Below are 14462 nucleotides of genomic sequence, written 5' to 3'. Positions count from 1 at the left end.
GGTGTGTGGCCACTGGCACTCCACTGAGACAGCCCATGGCAGCTGGTGGTGGTGGGCAGAGGGCAGGGAATACTGCCTACCTCGACCAAACATCTCTGCTGAAGGAATGAGCGAGGAATCAGGTCACTCGCCCCTGCACAACCACGGTGCCCTCTCACGGGGCAGAGCCAGAGGCTCACTGGCAGTTCTAATTACAATTCCTAACTTCCTGTGCTTCCTCCACTGGAACCCTCCAGATAGTAGACAGGAATACAGACAGAGGCCCAGGACACACCAAGCCAAGCGAGTCTCAGGGTTGGCCTCAGGATGTGGCTCCTGTGGTTTTACTGCTGGAGATGCTGGCTTCACAGCACACTCTGTCCTCCCATGCGATGCTGCTGGAGTTGCTCCAAGCCCTCTTGGAGGCAATATCTCGTCTGCCCTCCTCGCACCTGAGTTCATTCCTCCCAGGAGCCTGGACTAGTCTCCGTGTGTTGCTCCTTCCATGTGAATCAAGGGTTTGGGCAGTAGAACAAAGTGCTGCACTGGGGCTCTTGGGATCTGTGCTTTAGACCTCATTCTCCACTAATGATGTGACACAGGGGATCCTTGACCTTTATCAGGCTCCAGGCACCATGCCATAGATCAGAGACTCTGATGCTTAGAGGCTTATATGGTTCCCTAACTCCAGGAAAGGATCTAGACAGGAACACAGCAGATTTGTGTAAGAGATGTGCTCGCTCTTGCTATGATGCCTCCTGACAACTCTGTTCCCAGTTGTTTCAGCTGGGTCCTCACTCCACTTTCCTGGGTCAGACTCAAGAATCTTCCTTCAAACCCAATAGTGGCATTAGAAAACCTCCAGGGTAGTTAGGTGCAGTGGCACACACCTGTAATCCCAGTGATTTGGGAGGCTGAAGCAGGGGATTGCAGGCTCAAGGCCAGCCTCAGCAACTTAGTGAAGCTCCAAACAACTTGGTGAGACTCTGTCTCAAAATAAAAAATAAAAGGGAATGGAGATGTGGCTCAGTGGTTAAGTGCCCCTGGATTCGACTCCCAGTGTGAAAGAAAGGAAAGAAGTGAAAGGGTAAAGTTTCTAAGCTGCAAAGCCTGAATAAAATGTAAAAGACCGGGCATTGTAAAGTTTCTAAGCTGCAAAGCCTGAATTAAAAAGTGAAAGACCAGGTACTGTTAAGTTCCTCTGCTACACCCAGAACCTGAAATTCCTGAGATAGTTAAGACAACGCCCTACTGGCCATTTAGCCTAGGGCCCTGTGCAGTTTGTCATGTAAGCATACAGGGCCCGAACCAATCAGTTTGAATGTGTACCGGCTTAGGAGTGACCAATCACCCCCACCCGACCTGTTCCCGCCAATGAATGTGCTAATCATGTATGAGAGTTGTTGTTCAATTTGCCCACGCCTCATGCTGATTTGTTCTGATGTATGCAAAGCCCCCGCCCTCCCCAAAAAGTGTACTTAAGCACTGCTTAGCCTCTGCTCTGGGCTCTGGGCTGCCCCCACTTCTTGAGTGAGCCTAGAGCCTCAGCGCGCTGAATTGGATCCTCAATAAATCCCCTTCTGCATTTGCATAAGTCAGTCTCTTGGTGGTCTCTTCCTCCAACTTTTCGCCGGACCCTTACAGAAGGAAGGAGAAAGGAAGAAAACATACCTCCAGGGTCACCACTGGCTTCTAGTTCCACACCTGGATGTTAGTTTGCACTTCTCTGTCTTACAAGAGGGGCTGGAGGAGCAAGGTGTCTGTCACCACAGGGACCTGAGCTCCAACTCTGGCGCTGACACTAACTTCCACAGGACTTAGGGCCCATTACTTCGACCCCATCATAAAATAGAGAAAAGCTTAGAATGTCTCATAGAGTGCTGTGGGATTACAGGAGGTCTAGTAAGGCAGGAGCATCCAGGGTATGGAGAGGATGCGTCTGACCCCTGCGTTGCCACTGGCCTGCTCAGAGAGGTTAAGAGACTTCAGGCAGGAGCCCCCAGAGGAAGGGGCCACTATTTTCAGAACTGCTGCCATTTCCCCAAGTCTTCCAGATTGACTCATTTGCACTGGCCCCTTTCCCCTGCTGGGGGATTCCCAGAGCAGCCCTGTGCCAGGTGCATGGACCCTCCTGTATGAAACTCTTGCTCAAGAAATTCCATCCTGTGTGAGACAGCATGTCATGACGAGGGAGAGAAGGATTTAGTTTAGGATCTGCCACTTGCCCAGTCTTCGCATACACTCAGTCAGGTCCTCGCTGAATTACTGTTCCAGGGAAGAGGTATGGCCTAAGGTAACTGGTAGTAACCTGCTAGAACCAGGATCTACCACCACAGGGCAATTTCATAACAACTCAGACTCCTAACAGCTCCATCCCTATTGTCCCACAAGTCAGTTTTAAAAACACCAATCTCCTTATTGTGTTCAACTACCTTGATTGATACATTCTTCCATTCTTCATTCAACTAATCACCCAACAAGTGATTTTATTTTTTTTAAACTGAGCTAGCTATTATATGCCAGGATCTGAGAATAGAGCAGTGAACAAAATGGACAAAAATCCTACTTTCTTGGAATCTTTATCCTTGTGGCAGAAGTCAAATAACAAATCAACAAGTAAAAACTATGCAAAGAATTAAATCAGCAAGGTGATTGGGGTAGTTACTGTGGTCTGGGTGGTCAATGCGGGTGCTCTGTGGAGATGATCCTGAAGTCAGATAGGAATGGTATGAAGAAATCTGCAATGCGACACTAGGAAGAATATTCCAAGCAGAGGGAGCAGCTATGGCAGAGGCCCTGAGGTTGGAATGAGCTTGGTGCACTGGAGAACCTACAGCCTTCTGCGGTTCCCTGAGCAAGAGCAGGGAAAGAGCGAGGCAGGGTCTAGACAGGGTGAGGGCTGGGTGTTATTCTGAGACTTGGGCTTCCCTCAGTCAGATGGGAAGCCAAGAGAGTGCTGTGAGCAGGGGAACAGCTCCAGCTCCATTTGATTTATCCTCCAGGACAGCCCTCAAGTCATTAGCTCCAAGAATAGTGGAGCAGGCTGGAGGTTTCTGCAAAAATCCAGAGGATACATGGTAGCCTGGACGCCTGCACACAGGTGCTGTGTAAGTTCTTGGTGACTGAATAGGGAATGAATATGCTCATCAGATCACTGTACTCCACCACTGAGCTACAGGCCCAGCCCCTGATCACTTCTTGCTTTGTGGGGCGAGGGGGTCGTGGGTCATCTAGGTGGGAGTGAAAGAAGTCAGGAAACAATTTAGAATTTAAAAATAGGCACAAAGAATTTATGGAGGTAAATGAGTTTAAATTATTGGAAGAAAGAGGAAGTTAGATCCGATGGGGAGACAGGACACATTCTAGTGGAATGGTTAACTTTTCTGGGCCCCTCTTTAGAGAAAGGTACCTGGTACGTACATAGAACCGAGTCTGGTGCTGAGATCTGGCACTACAGAACAGAGGGCCACTTTAGAGAGTATGTGAGTAGATTAGGAAGAAAGTGATGGCAAGGCAGAAGGAAGAGAGAAGTGGAGATGCTTGGAGAGCCCTTTGGGGCCTGACGCTGTGAACTGGCAGGAACAGAGCAAAACATGGGGCCTCCTGCAGGTCGGATCTGGTGGGCAGCCTTAGAGGTTCCAGGGTGGAACCATCTGTGACTCAGTACAATTCCTCACAGTCTGGAGGCTTTGCTGATTGAGTTGTCTCATGGTGGGGCCATGTGAAATGTCACAGTGACCCAGCACTCCCTATCTCTTTTCCTAGGCCTCTCTCCCTGATTGCTCAACAGTTGGAGCATATGAGAAGTGCTCATCATCTCACACTGGATCACAGATGTGTGGGCAACAATGTTGCATATGTGTGTGAGTGTGTATGTATGTGTGTGTGCGCCCATGCAGCATGCACATAGTGTAGGAGTGTAGATGGGAGAAATGCACCTGGGGGGAACTGAACAAGCATTGGTTTTCTTTCCACTTTACCTTGCTCTGGCCTACTTGTGACTGGACGCAGCCTTTGACACCACCTGCCTTCTGCCCTGTTCTCCTACCTCAGAGTCTCATACTGTCCTCTCTGTTGTGTTCACTCACTCTCCACCTCTCTGCTAGGTTTCATCATTGTTCCCGAGCCTCTATGCATCATCATGCCAAGCCTGGAAGCTCCTTGGATGTCTCCTAGTTAACCCAAGTCTAGGAACCCAGTGCCCCAGGCTGGCTCCCTGGCTTTGCAGTCTGAGATGTAAACCTGAGAGGTAAAATAAGGAGGGGCCAAACTCTAGAGCTGCAAACTCCTGAACTGACAAGACCCAGATAGTGATCTAGAAAGCCTGCCACGGCAGTGTGCACGAATTCATGCCAGTGGTGCCCCCTGAACTAGTTCTAGCGGAGAGCGTCTGTCTGCTTGTTCCAGAGCTTTCTTGTTACAAAGGGCATGGTGAGTCTCCTTGGGGACAAGCAACTGGCTGGGGTGAAAGATTAAGTCATCAACACAAATTGTGTACCTGCTGTGTACCTAATAGAAGACAGTCTCTATAAGCTCATGAGCTAGTTGGAGGTAGAAAATGAAATGAAAGAGAAAAATGACAAGTGATTAGGAAAGCAAGGGCTATTTGGGATGACATGATGTCCAGAGTTATGGTGGTTCAGAGAAAGGGGAGATCCTGGAGGGCAGAGGTGTCATGGAGGAGGGGGGATGTAATACATCACCACCAAACATTCCTATGGGGTAGGAGGATGAGCAGAAGTTGAGCATGACTAAGGGTCTGCAGGAAGATGGGATCAAAATGACTTGAAGCCTGTACTCCAAAGATAAAAGCCCCATGTTGTTATATCTGTGTTTGTGTCTCTTTCTCCTCCTTTCCTCTCCATCTTTCTCCAAGTCTTTTATATTTTTTTTCATAAGAAAGTTTCCATTGTGAAGTCAACCTTCTTGAACCTAAACACTGACACTGGGTATGAAGTCTGCAGCCCTTTAAAATTCCTTTTTAAATGGCTTCTTTTTTTTTTTTTAACCTATATCAGACGTTGTTCCACAGAAACTTCCCCCCCCCCCAAATTTCACAAATGGAAAGGGAGACATGGAGGAGGCCATCTGGATTGGGTGGCAAACCCTACCTAAGGCTGAGAGGGGAGGAAAGGGAGAGCCAGTGCTGGGGAGGGAGGGGTTCAGGAGGCCGGCCCCTCCCTGCCCCATCACCCACAGCCTCTCCAGCTTCCAGAGACCCCTATGACCACACAGAAATGTCTCCTAATAAGTACTGTCCAGATTGTTTGTTCCCTACACGAAAGCCCTTTTCAAACATACTCTGACATTAAACCCAAAATAGCACATAAAACAGGTGAACTGTTTGGGTGGAGAAGATAGCCTCCTCTGTTTATTTTTATGTGGTGCCAGGGATCGAACCCAGTTTCTCATGCATGCTAGGCAAGTGCTCTACCACTGAACCACAACCCCAGCCCCATTCTCCTATTCTTAAGTCCTAGAAAGGCCATTTCTTCTGTCCCCTCTTTGTAGCCTCTGTGACTGACATGGAGGGAAGAGGTGGGCTGGGAGGGCCTGCTGTGGGTCTCCCTTAACATGACTGCCAAGGCTGAGGGAGCTTCAGATGTGACAGAGTTGTTTGCAGGCTGTTAGTTTCACACTTCCAGGTGGCCCAGGTAGGGTGAAGTGTGTACACTACACCAGGAGAACCCGCAGGAAAAAAGAACAACAACGCACCCAACACATCCATCCCCAGGAGGCCAATTGAGCACTGAGTTATTTTCTTTAAGTCTTCTAGAATCATTAACCAATTCATACTACAAATCTATACCTAGAGCCACTGTGTCCAAAAATATGTGCTAGGTAGTGCAGTGTAAACAAGTGGAGTCAATGCTGGCTCTTCTACAGGTTGTAGCTAGTGCCCACTGGGACCAACAACTAACTCTGGTAAGGAGCAGAGGGGCCCTTGGATAGCTGGGCTGTGTTCTGGAGAGGACAGGACAGAGCCTGCACACTTCATTCTGTTTATGCCAGAAATAAAGGTCCCTGTTTGCCCTCTTGATTTCCACTGTGATCTTCCCAAGTCCTAAAGAGTATTTTGTCCCAGAGGCTAGATTGTAGTTCAGTGGTAGAGTGCTTGCCTTGCATGCATGAAGCACTGGGTTCAATCCTTAGCATCACATAAAAATAAATAAAATAAAGATATTGTGTCCATCTACAATGAAAAAAAATTACCAAAAAAAAAAAAAAAAAAAAAGGAATACTTTGTCCCAGATCACAATGCCTTGTAGCCTGAGTGCCTTTCCTGGTTCCTGGCGATTTCACTTCCTGGAATGCCACAGCTCAACATCAATGCCAGAGGCACAGCCAGGTATTTCCCTGGGTGCCTCCCAGGTTTGAAGGTTTGAAGCCTTGACTTCATCTCATGCTTTCCTTCTCTCTCAATTCCCATGAGCAGCAGTCTGCTGAGTTTCCCCCAATCCTCTCACAAATACATCCTCCCCTCCCCATCCATCACCACTGATGGCAGCTTATGAGGATTGTCAACACCACCTCTCAACTGGTCTCCCTTCCCCTTGATTCCCTTCACTCACCACCAGTCATGATCCATCTTATACCTGGCTCTTAGAGGGAGCTCCTTCAACACATGCATGTTACTCTCCTGTTAAAACCCCCTGCAGCCTCCTGCTGCCTACAGATGAGGTTGCAGCTTAGCATTCAGTTTTTCCTTCCCTCCTAGCTTTACCTCCTGCTCCCCTCCTTCAGCAGGCCCCAGCCAGGCCTCTTACCACACATGTCCACTGGCAGCTGCTCCATCAGCTCCCAAGTCCCCCTAACTCCCAGCCAACTCTAGGTTTGGCGCAGCTTTGCCTTTTGTGTTGTTTTGCTCTCATCTGTGTCCCATTCAAAATTCCTTTCTTTGGACAGCTCCACTCTCCAGACCCTTTCTAGACCCCACAGTGAGAATCACCCCACACCTCTCCCTGGTCCCCAGGCAGGCCATCAGTAGATGTTCAACAGCAAAGCTCTTTCTTTCTGTATCCAGTCCCCACTTACTGTGTGGAGGGCTCCTGGTTTCTTTCTTTGGATGGAAAGTAAGAATTAATTTAATTTTTTCATTGCAATTTTGACTTCTCAAAGAAGACATTAATTATAAACATAATTTAATCATATTGTTTTACCATTGTATTTACCAAATCATTGATCTGTAGGACAAAATAAACAGGTATTTTTATGGTATTCAAGATTTAACAGGGATAACTTCCTTGGACCATCAAAGAGAAAAACTATCAGCAGTGCATTCTACAAAATTCTGGTATGCTGAAGGATTGGGGAAGTTACTGTCAGTTGCTTCATACCCTTGAAATGCTAAAACATGACAATACCGCAAATCTGGCAAATCAGCTGGCTAAACCATCAAAAGTCAAAAATCAGGGGTGATTCTCAGTCCTTAGCTATCCTTCTGTCTAAAGCAGAAAGATTCTTTTTTTTCCCCTTTATTTTATTTACTTTTTCTTTTTTAATGTGGTGCTAAGGATCGAACCCAGTGCTTCACATGTGCTAGGCAAGCTCTCTACCACTGGGCCACAACCTTGGCTCTATAGCAGAAAGATTCTATGCTTAAGAAAATCAAGTTGTATTAAGGAACTTGAAAAAACTCTGAATAAAATTATTAGAGTAGTAGGGAAAATATTGCAGGTTAAAGATTAAGAGAGAAATCCAATCTGACTTCACTATGAAATTCCTTCCATCTTCAGTGGAAAGGGCCCTAGGGAATGAGTATTATGTTCCACCAACAATTTACTGAGCACTTGCTGAAAGCACTGCAAGGAAAGACTGCAGTCGGAAAGAGGAATGAATGGGGATTAGCAGAATTTTAGATATGGAGGAGGTCTGTTAGGCGCTGGGTGGAAGGATATGGCTTTATGTTACTGGAAGCACCATCTGAATGCTCTCCTAGCGAGTAGCAAAGCTGGGCTTGCTAAACCTGCCCTGAAGTAGTGTTACCGAGAGATTATGCAAAAACTAGTTTCTTCCTTATATGCAGAGAAATGCACCTAGGCCATTAAGACTAAGGACTCAGAAACGGACAAGTTCCCACAGGACCCTCTAGGGAACATGGCCCTGTGTACTGCCTTAGTGAGCAGCCTTTGCCATGAGGATGCAGGGCCCTACAGGGCCCATGAATGGCTTCTTCCTCTCCCATTCAGATGTCCATTAAGGGGAACTTCTTTGTTCAGTTTGTGACCCTTTGCCTCAGAATGGTCTGACCCAGCCACCTTTCTGGACATCCAGCCCTAAGCAGAGGGAATCCAAGTCCACCAAAGCAGCCACTTTCCTAGATAGCCACTTCCAAACATGTTAGTACTCTACCTGCTTCCTGTCCCTTCCACCCAGCAGCCCCTTTCTACCCATGGGCGAGTCCCCTTCTGCTTCTACGGTGTACAGACAAACCCAGACCCAGGGCTGTGACAGCTTATGTTGCGGATATGAGCCCCAAGCTACCCATCAAGGCCACTCTTCTTCCTACTCCCTTCTTCTGCCTCTGGGGTTAATATTGTTACCAAATCAGGAGCCAAGACACAAAGAGGAAAACTTAACTTACATGTGTCTGTCACATGTAAAAACTCACGTAGGAACAAAAGGATGGCTCTGTGATTCCTGGGTTATGTAACCACACACGTAATAAAGACCTGGCTTTATTTAAAACAGATGACAATGTAATTAACAAAAGACCAAACATTGCTTATTAAATTTCTACTTTAGGAAACAATTTTTTCTCTAGGATGTTCTAAGCAAGGGTCAGCAAATGATGACTAGCAGATCAAGTCTGGGAAGCTGCCTATTTTTGTAAATAAAGTTTTATTGGAATGCAGTTGTACTCATTTGTTTAACTATTATTCATGGCGATTTCCCCACTAAAGTGGCAGAACTGAGATTGAGACTGAATGGTCAAGAATACCTAAAATACCCATTTTCTGGCTCTTTACAGAAAACTCTGTCCTAGAGCAATAAGCAACGAAAAGGATAAGAATGAGGTACCTGTTGACTGGCAGGTGTTTTCTTGTGACATGGCTGTCGTCACGGTCTCTGTGGCTGCATCTCTGATAGCTTGCTCTTCACTCTGCAGGAGGGTGAGGACACACCTCCAGAGAGCAAGTGTGTCCTGCAACTCTAAGGAGACCAGAGGGAATTCAAATTACCTAGATGCAGCTGGCAAGTAGGTACCAATAAGGCTCAACCCCACGGCGGAGGAGAGTACATGGAATGAGCAATAGCCATTCCTTTTTTTCTGGGGATGGCAAGATAGGAGGACCTGAGAGTCGGACTAACACTGGGATACAGAGGGTCCTAATGGAAATGTCTATTTTGGGGGGTGGGGGTGGGGCAGGAGTAGGGGCAGGCTTTCTGGAGGCAACTAGTCACAGGTAAGGCTCCTGGAAGATACTGCCCGGCTGACAAAGGCTCTAGTCCCAGTTCTCCCCAGTGTCATGATTGTCATGACTTTATGCATGAAAAGTGCTTTGGAGAAACTAGCCCAATGTTGATATGCATCAATTATGACTACAAAGTGTTAATCGAGATTTTTGCTCTGGGCAAGCATGGTGGTGCATGCCTGTAATCCCAGTGATTCAGGAGGCTAAGGTAGGAGGATCACGAGTTTGAGGCAGGCCTTGGTAATTTAGCAAGACTCTGTCTCAAAATAAGAAATAAAAAGGTTGGGGGAAGGGTGTGGTTCAATAGTAGAATAACCCCTGGATTCAATCCCAGTACCTAAAAAAAAAAAAAAAAAAAAAAAAAATCATGCCTTGGGGAAAGAATGAAAAAAGTGCAAGGACACAGGAAAAATGCACCAGCCTATGTCACTTGTATGCAGGGCAGGGGGGAGGGGGGGAGGGGGAGTCCTCTTGATGCTGCCATTCCTTGGGGTACTGACTCTGCTGGTCAGCCTGTGCTAAGTGCTGCTAAGGATGGTATCTGCCCTTGAACAACAGAAAAGAATATGAAGTCCAGGACACAAGGCCATGAGTAGTCATGGAGGAAATAGGAGGCAGTGACTTACAATAGGGAAAGATCACAAAGGACTACTGAACCTGGGACAAACTTCACAAGGACAAGGAGAGGTAGGCAGGCCTCACAGACAGGACCCCTATCCTACAGGCAGAGCTGTGTGGAGGGTCTCAGTGGAGAGCCATGGCAGACCACCTGTCACCTTCTTCCTGCAACAGGAAAGTTCTCCTGTCCCAAGAACTCCTCTTGGTATACTCTCTCTCTCTCTCATCTGTTCCACAAAGAACCTGCTATCTCAGAGCTGCTGGCGCTTTAGTCAAACCAAGAGCACAAACGGCTCCATTTGGGGTTTTGTTCTCTTTCTGTTTCAGATCTGGCTTTGAATTTTACTCAGTCTTTCAGAGTTGAGTAGCTTCCTTTTGGGTGGTATGAGGTTGAACCGAGGCTTGAGCACACTGGGCGAGCACTTTCCCACTGAGTGGCCCCACCAGCCCTTTACTCAGTCTCAGAATCCATCCTCTGTCTGCAGGGTCCCTACCTTAACATTTCCCTCTTTAACATGGCCATCTATATTGCTAAAATCCTCCCCTCTTTAGTCCATTTCAACCTGTCCTCATACACCCTTGGTCTCTCTAATCAGTGCCTGTTTTTCATGTTCTCATATGCCACCAGCTACCACTGATCTCCTTCCTCATTTCTATAATGCTTCACTCCGCATCAGCAATCCATTATGAATCAATAGCTTTTGTCCAGGACTCAATTCCACACAGGAATTCCAGGTTATTCTACACAAATTTGGCTGCTAAGAATCAGGGCTAGAGTAGCCAGTTACCCAGAAAATGTACTGCAAAATGGTATTAATCTTATTGGAGAAACTTGACATCCATGCCCCATTTTGTTGTTAAGAGTTGGGGTCTGGCTATGTTGCCCAGGCTGGCCTCAATCTCCTGGGTATATCATCTCAGTTTCCTGAGGTGCTGGGACTACAGGTGCACCTCCCACCCCCACTAAAGTTTATAATCCTTTGTTCATATTCCTCTGGGTCCAATGATTAAATCATAATCACTGAAGGTTCCCTCTTAATCCCCCTTTGGGTATAAGAAAAGTGCCTAGATGTCACTAAGAAGACGGGAAAGGATATTAAATAAAATTTTGTCTCCTAGAGAGATCCAGGGATACGAGACACCTCATTGTTCTGAACTCGAGTGACATTCAAGATTTGAATTTTATCATCTAAAAACCAGTTATTTCCTTTTTTCTGGAAATCTTTCTCTTCAACAATACTGTACACTCCTTGGAGGCAGGGGCCATGTCTTACTCTTGAGGGCTGTGCATAGATGCAGCAAAAAAGAAAGAAAGAAAGAAAGAAAGAAAGAAAGAAAGAAAGAAAGAAAGAAAGAAAGAAAGAAAGAAAGAAAGAAATTCCACTAAAAGATGGGAAGTACACCAGAGCATGGCAATACAGGATTAACCACAGCAGGAGAGGAAGGGGCGAGGACTGAAGCATGGCTTTCCTCTGATTAAACCCTATGTTTAAAACCAAACCAACATAATTAAAAAATTAAAACAGAACAAAAAGTCCCTTATGCTTTTCTCCTGATGATTTCCTCCAGTTTGGTTTGCTTCAACATCATTTACATGATTACTGCTCTTGAGGCACAGCAGACAGCAGGGAGGAAAGGGACATGAGGCAGGGGGTGAGAAGGTGGCTAATCACCAGCTAGGACCCATACATCCATTAGATTTCAAAATATCTCCCCTCCTATGTCCCAAGGACACTCAAAGTAAATGTTGTGAAAGAAACTAGCAGCCTATCTAGTGGAAGTCACCTGGAACCTCCCTAACCTCCACAGCAAGCCCTGGGACTCTACTTCCTGATTGTCTTTGGAGCCTGTCCTCTTCTTCCTTGCTCCACAGCTTCACGCTCACCCATGTTCATCACCTAATCATGGAAGAGGCTTCCTGGAAGAGGGGATGGTTGGGACGAGTCTTGAAAGACAAAAGCTGGTCAAGCAGTGGTTTGTTGATGGAGAACGGCTGACGCCAAGGGCCTGTGTGGGGAGTGGGGACAAGGAGGCAGGAGGGCTAGGCCATGGGCGGCACAGGAAGGGCCCATGAGGCCTGTGAGGCCCGTGGAAGGTGCTTAGATTTTCTCCTGAAGGCAGTGGGAACCCATGGAGGACTGTCAACATTTCTGTTGGCTGGTGTTGACAGAAAGGATCACATTTACACTTCACACAGACCACAGAGGCTCTCTGGACCTCCACGGAGAATGGCTGGGAGGATAAGATTGAAAGAAAGAGGACTAAGAGGCTGTAGGTGAAAAGTGACTAGAGAACAAACGCAGGGGAGGAACACACGGGAAGACGTCAAGGCCTGGATCACACTGCCACTTGTCACCTTCCCTTCTCTTGCAGCCTGCAGAACCCACCCATGAGTTCATTGAGTCTGGTACAACAGGTACCCTCCTCGACACTTACCAAGGATGGGATGGGGGTTGGTGAGGAAAAGTGGTGCCGTGCTGGTGAGGACCCCAGCAGCGGCCAGCCTTGACGCTGTGGGGAGGCGGTCTCCACAGGACAAGACGACCAGCTGGACCCACTGCTTCAGCTCGGGGGCCATCGAGTTCCTGCTCTGAAAGCACAAAAGGTACCTATCAGCATCCCTGAAGGGGAAACCATGGGCTGACGTGGGAAGAGGGGAGAGCTCCACCAAACTGCTCTGCAATCACCTCCCACCTCAGTGGGAAGAAGATTCTTAGTTGTTTTCTATACCAACCAGGCAGACCTAAACAAACCCAAGGAAGCAAATCTGACCTGTCTTTCAGAAATGTAGAGTCACTATAAGGAGACAGCAAGTTCCTCAAGTCTTTTCTGACGTATCAGGTTATCACAACACCAGTGTATTAAACAGCTAAAGACCAACCTTGTGAGGAAGACTATAGCAGCAAAGAGCAGCTTGCTGAACCCAATAATCAGATATCCCTCCTATTTTTAGGAACAGAACCCAGATTTTTGGCTTGGCCTGTGGGCACCCACCCAAACACTGTATTTCCCAGCCTCCCTCATATGTAGAAGCAACATGTGACTACATTCTAACTCATGGGATGTCACTGGAAGTGGTGTCTGGGCAGGATGTGCCTTAGGGAATGCCCATGATCTTTGCTTTCTGGAGTTCCCCCTCCTGTTAGATAAATTGGACAAGATGGTTAGAGCTGGAGGAACCATCTGGAACCATAAGATGGAAGCCACATGTTGAGGACAGAAGAACTTCAAAGTAGAAAGGCTTGGGGCCTAACACTGTCAAGACGCCATACCTGCTTCTACCTGGGTTAAGCCACAGTGTTTATGAATTTCTGTTATAACATTTGAAAGCACTATCCTAACTGATACTCTGTTTAAACAAAGACCCATTGTTTTTAATAGTAACAGCTTTATTGAGATATAATCATATACCATGCAATCTACCCATTTAAAATGAACAATTCAATGAACTTTGGTACATTTCAGAAATATGTGCAGCCACCACATTCTATTTTATTACTACATGTTTTGATACCTTGGGGTTTTGTTGTTGTTGTTGTTTTGGTACTGGGAATTAAACCTAGGGCTTTGTGCATGCTAGGCAAGAGCTCTACCACTGAGCTTTATCCCCAGTCACTCCCCACTTCTTAAAAAAACATGTATTTTTTAGTTGTAGTTGACACAATACCTTTATTTTATTTATTTATTTATTTTTATGTGGTGTGAGGTCGAACCCAGGGCCTTGTGTGTGCTAGCTAAGCACTCTACTGCTGAGCCACAATCCCATCCCCCCCAACTTTTTTTTTTATTATTAGTTGTTCAAAACATTACATAGTTCTTACATATCATATTTCATACATTTGATTCAAGTGGGTTATGAACTCTCATTTTTACCCCGTATACAGATTGCAGAATCACATCGGTTACACCTCCACGTTTTTTTACATACTGCCATACTAGTGTCTGTTGTATTCTGCTGCCTTTCCTATCCTCTACTATCCCCTCCCCTCCCCTCCCCTCTTCTCTCTCTACCCCATCTACTGTAATTCATTTCTCTCCCTTGTTTGATGTTGAGAGCCACAGCCGAGTAGGAATGGTGCCTGGCATTGCCAGAAGGAGTGGTTGAGAGGTGATGCCAGCGAGCATTTAAGCCGTGTATAATTGCTGTGACTGGATGATGCTGGATTGGGGCAGGCTGTGTATTCAGTTGTATATTAGACCCCTGCTGTCCGCAATAGGGCGGCTCCTGCTGCCTCAGGCACCTGCTACTTTTGAGTTCTTGCGGAGTTTCCCCGTAGAGTTCCCGGGAAGCTCGGGTGGAGTGCTGGTGGAGTTCGGGCAATAAAGGAGTTCCTGTTTGACCTACAAGTGCCTCGTGGCGTGGCGGCTTGGTTATTTGTGCCCAGCCAGACTGCGGCAGTTTTTCTTTTTCCCTTTCCTCTCACTTCCTCTTATATGTAATTCTGTATA

At 46.8% G+C, this 14462-nt stretch overlaps 1 protein-coding gene across 1 annotated transcript in view; it reads right to left on the bottom strand.

Moving 5' to 3' along the window:
• The window catches only part of THADA (THADA armadillo repeat containing), a 329564-nt gene that overhangs the window by 28776 nt on the left and 286326 nt on the right, over positions 1 to 14462 (bottom strand). The window contains exons 35-36 of the mRNA XM_081264069.1: positions 12450 to 12603; positions 9001 to 9132 (exon numbers count right to left, since the gene is read on the bottom strand). Of these exons, the coding sequence (XP_081120195.1) occupies positions 9001 to 9132; positions 12450 to 12603 (286 nt within the window). The remainder of the gene's footprint in view (positions 1 to 9000; positions 9133 to 12449; positions 12604 to 14462) is intronic.

Source organism: Spermophilus citellus (assembly GCF_964194105.1).
Source record: "Spermophilus citellus genome assembly, chromosome: 13".
In the NCBI taxonomy this organism is placed as follows: domain Eukaryota; kingdom Metazoa; phylum Chordata; class Mammalia; order Rodentia; family Sciuridae; genus Spermophilus; species Spermophilus citellus.
The sequence above is the reverse complement of the archived record's forward strand: the minus strand, read 5'-3'. Positions and strand labels throughout refer to the sequence as shown.